The sequence below is a fragment of the Mustelus asterias genome, unplaced genomic scaffold (genome assembly GCF_964213995.1).
Source record: "Mustelus asterias unplaced genomic scaffold, sMusAst1.hap1.1 HAP1_SCAFFOLD_150, whole genome shotgun sequence".
NCBI lineage: Eukaryota > Metazoa > Chordata > Chondrichthyes > Carcharhiniformes > Triakidae > Mustelus > Mustelus asterias.
Window position 1 is genome coordinate 473,995 of NW_027590172.1, and position 15,486 is coordinate 489,480.

The 15,486-nt window shown below is 46.4% G+C and overlaps 3 protein-coding genes across 4 annotated transcripts in view; 1 reads left to right on the forward strand and 2 right to left on the reverse strand.

Annotated features, from left to right (window-relative positions):
- The window catches only part of LOC144484999 (uncharacterized), a 274,616-nt gene extending 262,229 nt beyond the window's left edge, over nucleotides 1-12,387 (forward strand). The window contains exons 1-3 of one of the 2 annotated variants that reach the window (XM_078203322.1): nucleotides 4,772-5,039; nucleotides 5,292-5,391; nucleotides 6,945-12,387. In XM_078203322.1, coding sequence (XP_078059448.1) covers nucleotides 7,026-7,736 — 711 coding nt within the window. In that variant the 5' untranslated portion in view covers nucleotides 4,772-5,039; nucleotides 5,292-5,391; nucleotides 6,945-7,025 and the 3' untranslated portion in view covers nucleotides 7,737-12,387. Of the gene's footprint in view, nucleotides 1-4,771; nucleotides 5,040-5,291; nucleotides 5,392-6,944 lie in introns of those variants that run through there. The other variant, XM_078203324.1, reaches the window with a different exon arrangement.
- The window catches only part of LOC144484979 (uncharacterized), a 565,458-nt gene that overhangs the window by 272,788 nt on the left and 277,184 nt on the right, over nucleotides 1-15,486 (reverse strand). The window lies entirely within an intron of this gene.
- The window catches only part of LOC144484985 (uncharacterized), an 82,148-nt gene that overhangs the window by 60,998 nt on the left and 5,664 nt on the right, over nucleotides 1-15,486 (reverse strand). The window lies entirely within an intron of this gene.

Genomic DNA, 15,486 nt, shown 5'->3' on the forward strand with positions numbered 1-15,486 from the left:
TCAGGTGGTGGCCCTTAGAGGGCAAACACAGCGGGGCTCATTGGGGGGATAGTAAGGAGGTGCTTGGGTGTCAGGAGCTGGAAGCATGCAGGGTGCTGGGAATGGGAGGATCTGGGGACATATGGGGAAGATGCAGAATGGGGTTCACCCCTCACCCTTGCTGCACGGATGAGGTCATTGTCTTTTTTGCGGCACTCCTTCCCAGTTCGAGGGGGGGGGGCAGTGCCCTGGAACTGACCAAGGCGGCGACTTCCTCCCGGGCTGCATTTCCATCAGCCCCCCTTGGTCTGCATCCTCCTGGGGTGAAGAGGGTGTCCCACCTTGCCTCTGCTGCACCAGCAGTCTCCCCAAGTCGCCCTCAGAAAATCGGGGAACGGTCGTGTGCTCATCTTCTTCCTGCACTGCCTGCCTGCCTGTCCATTCTTGGGTTTTTAATGGAGCTGCCTCTCGTTAGGGCAGATCAGCTGCAGCAGTTTGGCAGAACATTCCAGCAAGTTCCATGCAGTTTGTTAGCATTGAGGGGAAGGCAAGTGAGCACTTGCAGGTGTGCTGATGGGGAGGAGGGCAGGGGGTGGATCAGTGCCTCAGTGATTGGGGACAGGGGTGAGAGAGGGAGGTGTCACACAGCCATCGGAGTCGAGGAGATGGCAGCTTTGTGCGGGAGGATCCGGGGGTGGGAGTGAGGGGGAATTACCCTGCCTGATACCTGCAGGGGGGAGGGTGGATCTCTCTGCCTGACATTAGTGAGGGGGAAGGGGGCGTCCGCTGACTCTCTGCCAGAGATTGTTGGGGGGAAGGGGGGGAGGGGGAAGGAGGGGAGGGGGTTGTGATCGGTCTGAGTGGCGGTGGGGGGGGGGGAGGCGGTGGGGAGATAAGGGGGTCAGTAATGCTGTGGAGGAAGGGCAATGTCTGTGGGGACCAGGGGGAGGTATTCTCCAGCCCGGGCGCGATGTGGTAGGGGAGCAGCATTCTATCATTTTTCTGCGCATGCGCAGTTGGAAACGCCGATCAGAGCTGCAGGATTTTGGGCGCGATGAGCCCCACCCACAGACTCCGACACCGTGATTTGGAATCACTGCTTTCTTTTCAGGCAGAGTGTGCATGGGGGCACCAGAGAACAGGTTTACAAGGATCTGAATCACTCCCAGATTCAGTATTTAGAATCAAAATGGCAAAACCAAACCCAGTGTGTGGTCGAAGCTCTGCCCCTGGCTTTGATGTCCATTGTTACACTGTGTGGTCTGAGCTCTGTACCTGGATTTGATGTCGATGGAGACACTGTGTGCGGTCTGATCTATTTCCCTGGATTTGATGTCTCTGGAGACACTGTGTGTGGTCTGATCTATTTCCCTGGATTTGAGGTCGATGGACACACTGTGTGGTCTGAGCTCTGTCCCTGGATTTGATGTCGATGGAGACACTGTGTGGTCTGAGCTCTGTACCTGGATTTGATGTCGATGGACACACTGTGTGGTCTGAGCTCTGCCCCTGGATTTGATGTCGATGGAGACACTGTGTGGTTTGAGCTCTGCCCCTGGATTTGATGTCGATGGAGACAGTGTGTGTGGTCTGAACATACCTGATGAAGGAGCAACGCTCTGATTCCAAACATTCATTCTGATAATGAATGGAGGTTAACGGAATGAGAGATGATCTGGTTGAAATTTAAAATTCTTCAGGAGCCTGACAGGGTAGATGGTCAGTAAAGGTTGCCCCTGGCTGGGGAATATAGAATGAGGATGGGGGCACATTCAGAAAAAGTGGCTGACCAAATGGGACTGAGATGCCGAGGAATTTCTTCACTCAAGAGCTGTGAATCTTTAGAATTTTCTACTCCAGAGAGTGTGGATGTTCAGTTCTCAGCAGCAACAACTTAAAGGGTCAAGGATAACAGACAGATGTGAACACAATCACCTCCAAGTTCCCCTCCAACTCACACACTGCCCTGACTTGTCTGACATTCAGTACTGGATGAACAGTAATTTCCTTCATTGAAATCTTGCGCAGGCACAATGAAGTCAATGAAAAAAGACCTACACTGGAGACCAGGGACTAACTTCTACAACCAACACCCACTTTGTTACAAACTGGCTCTTAATTGGTGCGCCTGTGTTTCTGGATCTGGTTCGTCAGCAACATCCGCAATAAAATAATAGCAAAATACTACAGCTGCTGGAAATCTAAAATAAAAAGAGAAAATGTCAGAAATACTCAGCAGGCCAGGCAGTACCTGTGGAGAGAGAAACACAGTTAACGTTTCAGTATGTGTGGAAATAATTAAATTGAATAAAAATGGTGAAGAGCTTGATGGTCCAAATACACTCAGAAATGGAAGAGAAGTGGACAATAGCACGGGAAAAACAACTCCTGACTGTGAAAGATTCTGTGGAAAGATAAAGATTGGCACGGTGGCACAATGGGTGGCACAATGGTTAGCACTGCTGCCTCACAGCGCCAGGGACCTGGGTTCAATTCCCGGCTTGGGTCACTGTCTGTGCGGAGTTTGCACATTCTCCTCGTGTCTGCGTGGGTTTCCTCCGGGTGCTCCGGTTTCCTCCCACAGTCCAAAGATGTGCGGGTTAGGTTGATTGGCCATGCTAAATTGACCCTTAGTGTCAGAGTGATTAGCAGGGTAAATATGTGGGGTTACGGGAATAGGGCCTGGGTTGGATTGTGGTAGGTGCAGACTCGATGGGCCAAATGGCCTCCTTCTGCACTGTAGGGATTCTATGATTCTATTCTATGATAAAGCTGTTAAGCCAGCAGTACATGGTCAGAGAACGGGCAGCTATGGGAACCTCATTCAGACACAGTAGGCAGATTAACAGTAAAATACTAAACACAGCTAAAATACACCCAACACACAGAGGAAGTCAGACAATGGCAGAGAGGTGGGCAGCATGGTGGCACAGTGGTTAGCACTACTGCCAGAGACCCGGGTTCAATTCCGGCCTCTGGTCACTGTCTGTGTGGAGTTTGCACATTCTCCCCGTGTCTGCGTGGGTTTCCTCCAGGTGCTCCAGTTTCCTCCCATAGTCCAAAGATGTACGGGTTAGGTTGATTGGTCATGCTCAATCAGTGTCAGGGGGATTAACAGGGAAAATATGCGAGGTTACGGGAATAGGGCCTGGGTGGGATTGTGGTCGGTGCAGTCTCCTTCTGCACTGTAAGGATTCTATGGATTCTCGGTGATCAGGGAGGGCAGAGGTGAAACAGAGCCATGGATGGATATGGATTCACATCCACAGTAAAGGAGTCAGACCAGCCCCAGAGACATGGAACCTCTCTCAGATACCAGCACCTCTCACAGCACCAAAAACTCTAAAGTGTAGAGCAATGGTCAAAAATACTCAATTGTGAAACACTTTCACTGTTTTCTGTTTTAAAATCTCCTCCTGGAGACTGCAGCTGAAAAGATATCAGAAACACTGGAGTCAGAGAAAAATCTCCCAGTTGAGGAAATCCCCAGGAAGCGGGGGTGATGTCACCGCACAATTGTGGGTGTGTGATGAGTCACAGACAGGAACACAGAACATCTGGATGTGCGCAAACCAGTGATCACCACACATTATGGAGGATGTGAGGCTCCTTAGGAGGGTGCAGAAGAGATTTACCAGAATGGTTCAGGGATCAGGGATTATAGTTACAATTTTACGCTGGAGAAAGTGGGGTTCTTCTCCTTGGAGTGAAGGAGATTGAGGGTAGATTTGAGTACAAGATTATAATAGGTGTAGACAAGGTAAGTGAGGAAAAGCTGTTCCTATCAGAATGACAGGACACAGATTTAAGGTTTTGAGCAAGATCTATAGAGCAGATATGAGAATGAAATTTTAAACAGTGAGTGGTAATGACCTGGAACTCAATGCTGACTCTAAAACGGAGATCCTATCTAGGTCCTGGTGAATCAGTTATTCTACAAAATTCTGATGTGATGTTTGGAAGTTTTCTGTCTGCAAATTCACTTCTAATACCCTGCAAAGAAGATTACAAAATTCATCACTGGCAGTCCAGGATAGAAATTCACAACACTCTCTTCTCCTGCTCCCTGGTCCAGGATGTCCACACCAATTCCCTATTGCACATTGCATCTTGTCATCATCAGCAGTCCCTCGATTCGAGGAGGGCGTCTCCTCAGGGTGCTGAGTTTCTGCCATGGGTCTTCATGTGACTGAACTGAGCCGCAGATCTATAGATACATGGAGCAGGAGGTTCCATGAGGGAGTGGGATCTGGAGAGCAGGATTTGTTTCCCTTTCTTTCCGTTGGGACTCAGAGGGTTGCTGATGTTTGATGGACAAGTTGTGTCCGTTCTGAACAATGGGGAGCAAGCTCCTCCCACTCATTGACAATATTGCCCCCTACAAAGATGGCAGCCGCGCATGCGGTCTGCTGCACATTGCCCTCAATAAAGATAGCGATCGTTAACCTGGGCCAAACATGAGGAGCTGCAGCCCCGCTCGGTACAAAAAGAGGAAATTGAAACGTTCTTGTTCGGGGTTTGCGTTTGTACAACACGTTTGCAAAACCTCTTCACCCACCCGCTAGATCCATTGCTCGCTGCGAACCTTTAATACCCTCTTACCAATTGTGGAGCCGAGAAAGCCTCTCTCTGTCGCCATTACCCGCAATGCGCATGTCTCAGTGACAGCTCGGTCCCGCCCCTTCGTTCACTCCGATTGGTTGGAGGACCAGCCGCTCCCGGTCGGTCCTCCAGCCCCACCCCCTTTTTCCATTGGTCCGGAATTGCCATCAATCAGTTCATGGGACATTGTGACGTGGAGCATGCGCAGTGCGGCTCATGTCCAGGGACAGGCGCTTGTTTGTCTGATCGTCAGGCGGGAAGGAGGCGGATAAGCGGAGGCAGCGTTAGGGGCAGTGGGTGGGAGGGGAGGCTCCACACACCCAGTGGAGGCTTCAACACCCCCAATAAGGAACTAGCGGCACCGCCTCAACACCCAACACAACGGCAGCTGCAGCGCTTCCTCCCGGGGCCAGGCCCCAGTGGACAAATGTGGCTTCAGGAAGGAAATGCAGCAATGGGTTTGTTAATGAGAATCATCTTTAACTCACTTTACTGACCCTGGAGCAGGAGGAGAGAATGGGGGGAATTTCTATCCTGCACTCACTGATCTTCCCACTGTTTCTTTCGTAGTCAGGAATTGTTTTTTTCTGCACATTAGTCAATTTCTCCTCTGCTTCTTAGCTTATATTGATAGTCAAATCTACAGCATTTTATTTCCTGTTATTCATTCAAAATACTGTGAAATTTTAACGTTGTGTCTTTCTCCATAGATAAATGAATGTATTGCCAGTTGCCTGTGGGGAAGATGATATTTGACCTTCTTGAACCGCTGCAGTCCGTGTGGTGAAAGTGCTCCCACAATGCTATCGGGTATGGAGTTACAGGTTATTTACCCAGTGTTATATGTCCAAGTCAATGACACTAATTTGTGTTCAGATCACACTTTTGATACAATGCATCATTCCAATACATTTCATGGAAATGTTACAAAACAACATTTGACACTGAGCCACATAAGGAGATGTTAGGGCAGATGATATAAAGATTGATTAATTAAAGAGGTAGATTTTAAGAAGCATCTTAAAGGAGGAAAGTGAGTTAGAAGGAATGGTTGAAGGAGGAAATTCCAGAGCTTGGGGCCCAGGCAACTGAAAGAACAGTCACCAACAGTGAAGTGATTATTAGAAATATTCATGAAGGCTGGAATTAGATAAATACATATTCTGGAGGGTTTTGTGGGTTAGCAAGCACAGGGGTGAAGGGTGAATACCTCTTGGTGTGACTAAGCACACAGGCAGTGGCGTTATTGACATCTCAAGATTACAGGGAGGCTGAATGCAGCAGGACGGCAGGGATTGTTCTTACGTTTTAAGTTTACTCAGTGTCACAAGTAGGGTTGCATTAACACTGCAATGAAGTTACTTGAAAATCCCCTCATCGCCTGTTGGGGTACACTGAGGGAGAATTTAGCATGGCCAATGCACATAAGCAGCACATCTTTCAGACTGTGGGAGCACTCAGAGGAAAGCCACGCAGACACGGGAGAGCATGCAGACTTCGCACAGACAATGACCCAAGCCGGGAATCGAATCTGGATCCCTGGTGCTGTGAGGCAGCAGTGCTAACCACTGTGCTACCATGCTGCCCTTGTATTAGGACAGTTAAATCCAAATTAACAAAGGCATGGATAAGAGTTTCCACGTCACAATGGAATTGATGAGAGTTCCAGATGAGCTGAGACTGGGGTCGAGTCGGGTCATGTCACTGAGGTGGAAATAGGATGGTTTTGATGATGATGTGGATATGTGGCTGAAAGCTCATCTTATAGTGAAATATTTCACCATGGTTGTGAACAGCCTGGTTCAGCCTCTCACAGTTGCCAGGAAGAGGGATAGAGTTGCTGGTGAGGGATGGAGTTTGTAGTGGGGATGGAAGACAATGGGTTCAGACTTCCCAGTATTTAATATGGAAGAAATTTCTGATCTTTTATTCCTGGAAGTTAGATAAGTCAGGATGGTGTGTGAGTTGGAGGGGAACTTGGAGCTGATGGTGTTCACATCTACCTGCTACCCTGGTCCTTCTTGATGGTGGAGGTTGAGGACTTGGGATATTCTGTCAAAATTCTTGTCGAGATGTAGATGCATAAAATTCCTCTTCTCCATCCCTGGCCTCTCCTATTTCTCTCTGTCTCCTCCCACAGTGCCCAGTGTCTTGTGTAGAGCCAGACTAGGTGCAGGTTTTCTTCCCTGAAAGACATTGAGGCAATTGTGTTTTTATGACAATCCAGCAGTTTTTATAGTCACTTATTCCTCGTGCAGGACCCACAAATTACCAGGTTCATTCAGCTCAATTTCACAACCTGCCTTTGTGTTTTTCTGGGTGTTCTCTCACTCCCTTTTTTCTGTTTTAAATCAATTTCACAGGGTTTCAGAAGAAGAGAATGATATCAGAACCTGATGGAGTTGCCCAATTTATTGAAATCTTAAAATCATCAGATTTTGAACATGGAAGAAAAAAGCACCATTCACAGTGGAGAGAAACTGTACACGTGTTCTGTGTGTGGAGAAGGCTTCAACCAATCATCTGGCCTTTGGGAACATAATTGCAGTCACAACAGGGAGATGGCATGGAAATGTGGGGACTGTGGAAAGGAATTCAATTACCCATCCCTGCTGGAAACTCATCGACGCAGTCATACTGGGGAGAGGCCATTCATCTGTTCCCAGTGTGGGAAGGGATTTGCTCACTCATCCACTCTGCTGAGACACCAGCAAATTCACACTGGGACGAGGCCATTCACCTGCTCTGTGTGTGGGAAAGGATTCAGTCGGTCATCCAGTCTACTGACACACCAGCGATTTCACACTGGCAAAAAGCCATTCACCTGCTCCCGGTGTGAGAAGAGATTCGCAGACTCGTCCAACCTAGCAATACACCGGCGAATTCATGAAGAGGAGAGGCCATTCATTTGCTCCCAGTGTGGGAAGGGATTTAATCAGTCATCCAAATTAACAGTACACCAGCGAATTCACACTGGAGAGAGGCCATTTACTTGCTCTATGTGTGGGAAGAGATTCATTGACTCATCGAACCTAGCAATACACCAGCGAATTCACGAAGAGGAGAGGCCGTTCACTTGCTCCCAGTGTGGGAAGGGATACGTTACCTCATCCACTCTTCTGAGACACCAGCAAATTCACAAGGAACTATTGTGATTGTATTTTCCTGTTGATCATATTCAGACTGAACCATGTTCCTTTGGGTCTGTTTCTGCTGAATTGTAAAATAACTCCAGCTCTGTTTAGGTGTTAATGTAGTTATAGAGTCATAGAGGTTTACAGCATGGAAACAGGCCCTTCGGCCCAACTTGTCCATGCCGTCCTTTTTTTTTTTGGAAACCCGTAAGCTAATTGTTCATCCTGAGAGAGGCAAGGAGGAGCGATTTATTGCAGGAGTGCTGGGGTAAGAGATCGACTTTTAAATCACTTTTTCGCGGGCTTGTTGTATTTATTTATTTATTCTAAACTTTTAAACTCTAGACCGGAAGTAGGCCGCACGCGGGGTGTTGTGGGAAGGGTGTTTGAATTTTTTTTTGTGGCGCGGGAGGTTTAAAAAGCAGGCCACACTATACAGCGGGCAGCGGCGTTAGTGGGCAGTGGAGTGAGCAGGGAGTAGAGTGAGAGCTGAAAGGGCTTTGGCTCTAAGGGCTTAGACGGAAAGGGCGAGGCAGTGTAAGTTTAATTCTTAAGTACGTTTCTCTGTGTCCCTTGAAATAAGAAGGGAAACTATGCGTGTGAGGCCAGTCTGTTGTTCCCAATGTACAATGTGGGAGGTCCTGGAGGCTCCTGGCCTCCCGGACGTCCATATCTGTGATGGTATGTCGAGCTGCGGTTCCTAAGGGACCGTGTTAGAGAACTGGAACTGCAGCTCGAGGATCTTCGTCAGGTTAGGGAAAATGAGGAGGCGATAGACAGGAGCTATCAGCAGGTGGTCACACCAGGGCCACGGAAGGCAGACAAGCGGGTAACGTCCAGGAAGGGGAAAGCTCGGGTGATAGAGAGCACCTTGGTGGATGTGCCCCTTCACAATAAGTACTCCTCAGGATGAAGGAGTACAATATCAGGGGTAAGACTCTTAGCAGTGTAGAGGATCAGAAGGACCTTGGGGTCCGGGTCCATAGGACTCTTAAATCGGCCTTGCAGGTGGAGGAGGTGGTTAAGAAGGCGTATGGTGTGCTGGCCTTCATCAATCGAGGGATTGAGTTTAGGATTCGGGAGGTAATGATGCAGCTGTATAGGACCCTGGTCAGACCCCACCTGGAGTACTGTGCCCAGTTCTGGTCGCCTCATTACAGAAAGGATGTGGAAGCCATAGAAAGGGTGCAGAGGAGATTTACAAGGATGTTGCCTGGATTGGGTGGCATGCCTTATGAGGATAGGTTGAGGGAGCTCGGTCTTTTCTCCTTGGAGAGACGAAGGATGAGAGGTGACCTGATAGAGGTTTACAAGATGTTGAGAATTATGGATCGGGTGGATTCTCGGAGGCTTTTTCCCAGGGCTGAAATGGTTCCTATGAGAGGACACAGGTTTAAGGTGCTGGGGAGTAGGTACAGAGGAGATGTCAGGGGTAAGTTTTTCACTCAGAGGGTGGTGGGTAGTGGAATCGGCTGCCGTCAGTGGTGGTGGAGGCAAACTCGATAGGGTCTTTTAAGAGACTTCTGGATGAGTACATGGGACTTAGTAGGATTGAGGGTTATAGGTAAGCCTATATATAAGCCTAGGTAGGTAGGGACATGACCGGCGCAACTTGTGGGCTGAAGGGCCTGTTTGTGCTGTAGTTTTTCTATGTTCTAATCCCAATTGCCCGCATTTGGCCCATATCCCTCTATACCCATCGTACCCATGTAACTATCTAAATGCTTTTTAAAAGACAAAATTGTACCCGCCTCTACTACTATCTCTGGCAGCTTGTTCCAGACACTCACCACCCTCTGTGTGAAAAAATTGCCCCTCTGGATCCTTTTGTATCTCTCCCCTCTCACCTTAAACCAGTGCCCTCTAGTTTTAGACTACCCTACCTTTGGGAAAAGATATTGACTGTCTAGCTGATCTGTGCCCCTCATTATTTTATAGACCTCTGTAAGATCACCCCTCAACCTCCTATACTCCAGAGAAAAAACTCCCAGTCTATCCAGCCTCTCCTTATACCTCGATCCAGCAAGTCCCGGTAGCATCCTAGTAAATCTTTTCTGCACTCTTTCTCGTTTTTAATATCCTTTCTATAATAGGGTGCCCAGAATTGCACACAGTATTCCAAGTGTGGCCTTACCAATGTCTTGTACAACTTCAACAAGACATCTCAACTCCTGAATTCAATGTTCTGACCGATGAAGTCAAGCATGCCGAATGCCTTCTTCACCACTCTGTCCACCTGTGACTCCACTTTCAGGGAGCTATGAACATGTACCCCCCGATCTCTTTGTTCTATAACTTTCCCAACACCCTATCATTAACTAAGTAAGTCTACCTTCTTGGTTATCCTCATCTACCTTCTTGGTTATCCCTTCAAAAAACTCAATCAAATTTGGGAGACATGATTTTCCACTCACAAAGCCATGCTGACTCCCTAATCCGTCCTTGCGTCTCTAAATGCCTGTAGATCAAAATACCTTCCAACAATTTACCCACCACAGATGTGAGGCTCACTGGCTTGTAGTTCCCAGGCTTTTCCCTGCAGCCCTTTTTACACAAAGGCACAACATTTGCCACTCTCCAATCTTCAGGCACCTCACCCGTGACTTTCGATGATTCAAATATCTCGGCTAGAGCACCCGCAATTTCCTCCCTAGCCTCCCTCAATGTCCTGGGATACACTTCATCAGGTCTTGGGGATGTATCTATCTTGATGTGCTTTTAGACTTCCAGCACCTCCTTCTCTGTAATATGTACAGTCCTCAAGACATCACTATTTATTCCCCCAAGTTCCCTAACATCCATGCTTTTCTCAACAGTAAATACTGATGAGAAATATTCATTTAGGATCTCACCCATCTCTTGTGGATCCACAATTAGATGACCTTGTTGATCCTTAAGAGGCCCTACTCTCTCCCTTGTTACTCTTTTGCCCTTTATGTATTTGTAGAAGCTCTTTGGATTTTCCTTTCCCTTATCTGCGAAAACAATCTCGTGTCCCCTTTTTGCCCTCCTGATCTCTCTCTTAACTCTACTCCTACACCCCGTATACTCTTCAAGAGATGTTCAAGTTGGTCTGAGAAGAGTAGGATTTTGGGGTCAGGAAACTTGCACAAAACATCAGATTAATTTATCACAACCTGAACAGCAGAGAATTTTGTACATGGAAGGAAACAGCTCTGTTCACAATCACATTAGGGAGAAACTGCAAATGTGGAGACAGTGATTCAGTTTCCTGCCGGACCATTTCTTATGGTTTTTTAAATTCAGCACATTTCTATTTTTACGAGTTTAATATATTATGGGACGGCAGGGTAGCACAGTGGTTAGCACTGTTGCCTCACAGCGCCAGGGACCTAGGTTCAATTTCTGGGTTGGGTCACTGCCTGTGCGGAGTCTGCACATTCTCCCTGTGTCTGCGTGGGGTTCCTCCGGGTGCTCTGGTTTCCTCCCACAGTTGAAAAGACATGCTGGTTGGGTACGTTGGCTATGCTAAATTCTCCCTCTGAGTACCCGAACAGGCGTCGAAGTGTGGCAACTCAGGGATTTTCACAGTAACTTCATTGCTGTGTAAATGTATGCCTACTTGCCGCATTAATAAATAAACTTAAATTATATTACATGTAGCTATGCTGTATCTTTCCAGAGTCATTACCCCACAGAAGGAATCCATTGGGTTTCTCAAGTCTATTTGACTCTTTGTAGACTAATTACACGGCCTGAAAAAACATCACAACGTGCAGAGTGGGCAGAAACAGTAGACATTTTCTGTGTGTGGACGAGGCTTCAACCTGGAGAGACACAGGGACTCCTGGCACCATGGAGAAACCATGGAAATGGGAGGACTGTGGGAAGGGATTCAATTACCCATCTGCATTGAAAACTCATCAATGCAGTCACACTGGGGTAGAGGCTGTTCAGTAGTGCTGACTGTGGGAAGGGATTCACTGTTATCTGCTCTGCAGAAACAGCGAGTTCACACCGGGGAGAGACTGTCCACCTGCTCTGAGTTTGGGAAAGGATTCTCTGAGCCATCCAGTCTGTGGAGACACCAGAGAGTTCATATTGGAGAGGCCATTTATTTGCACTAAGTATGGAAGTAAAAGAATAATTCAACCCCTGTTGAGACATTATGGCAATCACTGAGCTTAGACCTATTATCTGCTCTGACTCTGGGTGTTAACTAAATTATTTGAGATTAAATATATGAAGATGGAGGGCATTGATTGGATGATTGAGTGCAAATAAAGAGAGACACTGTCACATTGAGGAAGTATGTACCTGTAATGCTTCACTCTGTAAATAAATCTATTCCAAGTAAAGATTGACTCCTGTTTCTTCCTTAGGGTCAGAGGTTTACAGCATGAAAACAGGTCCTTTGGCCCAACTTGTCCATGCCGCTCTTTTTTTTTAACCCCTAAGCTGGTCCCAATTGCCCTTGTTTGGCCCATATCCCTCTATATCCATCTTATCCATGTAACTGTCAACGCTTTTTAAGGACAGAATTGTACCCACCTCTACTACTACCTCTGGCAGCTTGTTCCAGACACTCACCACCCTCTGAAAAAACTGCCCCTCTGGACCATTTTGTATCTCTCCCCTCTCACCTTAAACCCATACTCTCTAGTTTATTCTCCCCTACCTTTGGGAAAAGATATTGATTATCTAACTGATCTACGCCTCATTATTTTTTAGACCTCAATAGGTCACCCTTAAACGGCCTACACTCCAGAGAAAAACATCCCAGTCTATCCAGCCTCTCCTTATAACTCAAACCATCAAGTCCTGGTAGCATCCTAGTAAATGTTTTCTGCACTCTTTCTAGTTTAATATTCTTTCTATGATGGGATGACCAGAACTGTACACAGTATTCCAAGTGTCGCCTTATTGTACAACTTCAATAAGATGTCTCAACTCCTGTATTCAATGTTCTGACCAATGGAACCAAGCATGCCGAATGCCTTCTTCACCACCTGTGACTCCACTTTTAAGGAGCTATGAACCTGAACCCCCAGATCTCTTTGTTCTATAACTCTCCCCAATGTCCTACCATTAACTGAGTAAGTCTTGCCCTGGTTCGATTGACCAAAATGCATCACCTCGCATTTAGATAAATTAAACTCCATCTGCCAATTGTCAGCCCACTGGCCCAATTGATCAAGATCCCGTTGCAATCCGAGATAACCTTCTTTACTGTCCACTATGCCACCAATCTTGGTGTAATCTGCAAACTTACTACTACCATGCCTACTAAATTCTCATCCAAATCATTAATATAAATGACAAATAACAGTGAACACAGCACCGATCCCTGAGGCAGACCACTGGTCACAGGCCTCCAGTTTGAAAAACAACCCTCTACAACCACCTTCTGTCACCAAGCCAAATTTGAATCCATTTGGCTAACTCACCCTGGATCCCGTGAGATTTAACCTCATGCAACAACCTACCATGCGGTACCTTGTCAAAGGCTTTGCTAAAGTCCATGTCGACAACATCAACTGCACTGCCCTCATCTACCTTCTTGGTTACTCTTTCAAAAAACTCAATCAAATTTGTGAGAGATGATTTTCCACTCACAAAGCTATGCCGACTGTCCCTAATCAGTCCTTGCCCTTTAAATGCCTGTAGATCCTGTCTCTCAGAATACCTTCGAACAACTTACCCACTACAGATGTGAGGCTCACTGGCCTGTAGTTCCCAGGCTTTTCCTTGCAACCCTTTTTAAACAAAGGCACAACATTTGCCATCCTCCAATCTTCAGGCACCTCACCTGTGGCTGTCGATGATTCAAATATCTCTGCTCGGAGACCTGCAATTTCCTCCCTAGCCTCCTCCACTGTAGGATTCCCTATCAGCATTATAACATGGAATTGTCAGGGTCTGATTAACTGCCAATGTTCTCGGAGTCTGAACCACATGACCAGTGGAAGAATGAAGTGGAGATGTGGACATGGGTTATATCTTTACCAAGGAGGAAACAAGATCTGGCCTTGGCATTGTCACTTCCTAACAAAAGGAAAATCGGAAGCCAAGTACTTTGAGAGCTGAAAACCCATCAGTTGGGCGCTGAAGGTTTTGAATCTTTTATTAGGGTTCATTTTGAGATTTACAAGATAGATGATCTATTGGTTGCCTATGAAGCATGATTGGATTTTGACAGGTTTCGTGTGAGGGTGAAAGCATCTTTAGTGCGTCTGGATATCGCAACAAAAGACAGGGTTGGAACAGCACTAACAGGTGATTGAACCCCAGCAATGACTGGGGAACTATTAATAGGTGTTTCAGGTCTGAATGAAAACATCATCGTGTGATAAACTTTCACAGTGAGACACAACACAGAGAATTCTGAGGCTGAACACAACGATGATGGTTATCACTCTGAAGGAATTGGAATGTCATAAGGAGTTTGGTCCAGTGTTGAGTGTGTTAGTCACAGACTCAGTCACCTGTTCTGTTACTTACCCCATAACCTTTCACCCCCTTGTTAATCAAGAATATATCCAGCTCTGCCTTCAAGATATTCAAAGGTGATTCTTACAGCAACTTTTGAGGAAGAGTTCCAGAAACTCACAACCCTCTGAAAAAAATACTTTCCTCATCTCTGCCGTAAATGAATGATCATTTATTTTAAACAGTAACCCCTTATTCTAGATTCTCCTACTGGAGGAAACATGCCCTCCACATCCATCCCCCTGTCAAAGCCCCTCTGGATCTTATATGTTTCAATCAAGTTGCCTCTTACTCTTCAAAACTCCAGTCTAACCTTGCCTCATAAGCCCATTCCACAGTGGCTGCACCTCGACAGTGTGTGGATCAGATTGAAGATGTTACTCAGATTCACCTCTTGGTGAAGAGCTACACAAGGTTAAGGAGTATGAAAGGTTTCCAGTTGGTGATATCAACAGATTGAAGCCACTAAAGAGAGTGTTGATTCCATGTAAAGTAGCTGGAGTCAGCACTCCAGGCCTGGTGTAGTCTGGTGTGTCTGACAGTGAACCTGCTCAGTTTAATGTTGAGTGAACTTTCCATGAAAAAGGCACAAATGCAACTGGACATGGAACAAGGTATGATTGTTTTATTTGGAAAGTCAGTGATCTGCAGTTTACTCAATCAGGACATTATCGTATCCTCTTAACAAAACCTGATATTTCTAATCATAGGGTTTGAGAAGGATTCATGGCATCAGGTGAAAACAAAAAAACAATTTGCTCGTCCTATCTCACAAAGATTTAAAATCCTGCTACAAGATGCAGGGCTAGTTGATGAAGAGTATACGAGACTCAGAACAGATTAGTACAAAGTATCGGACAATGCCATTACATCCTTCCCTTGGCTCATGAAGAAGTTGCTGTGCATCTAAAGGTATGAGACAAAGACAGAAATATTTTCATTCTACACTTTATCGATATGGCAACCCAATTTAGTCTTTCTCCAATCATACATGGTAAGGACAAAAGGATGATTCTAGAACAAGTCATTGAGAAGTGGACAGGGACTGGACCTGGGGCACCAGCTACGTTTCTGGCTGATAATGGAGGGGAATTTGTTAATGATGAGTTTTGAGACGTGTGTGAAAACATGAACATTCTGGTCAGGAACACGGCAGCTGAAAGTCCTTTCAGTGATGGACTCTGTGAATGGAATCACGCAGTGATTGATGAAATGCTGCAGAAAATCTTAGCTGATCAGCCAAACTGCAAGTTGATAACTGCACTGGCCTGGACGGTTCAGGGAAAGAATTCACTTCAGATGGTTGGAGGGTATATTTCCT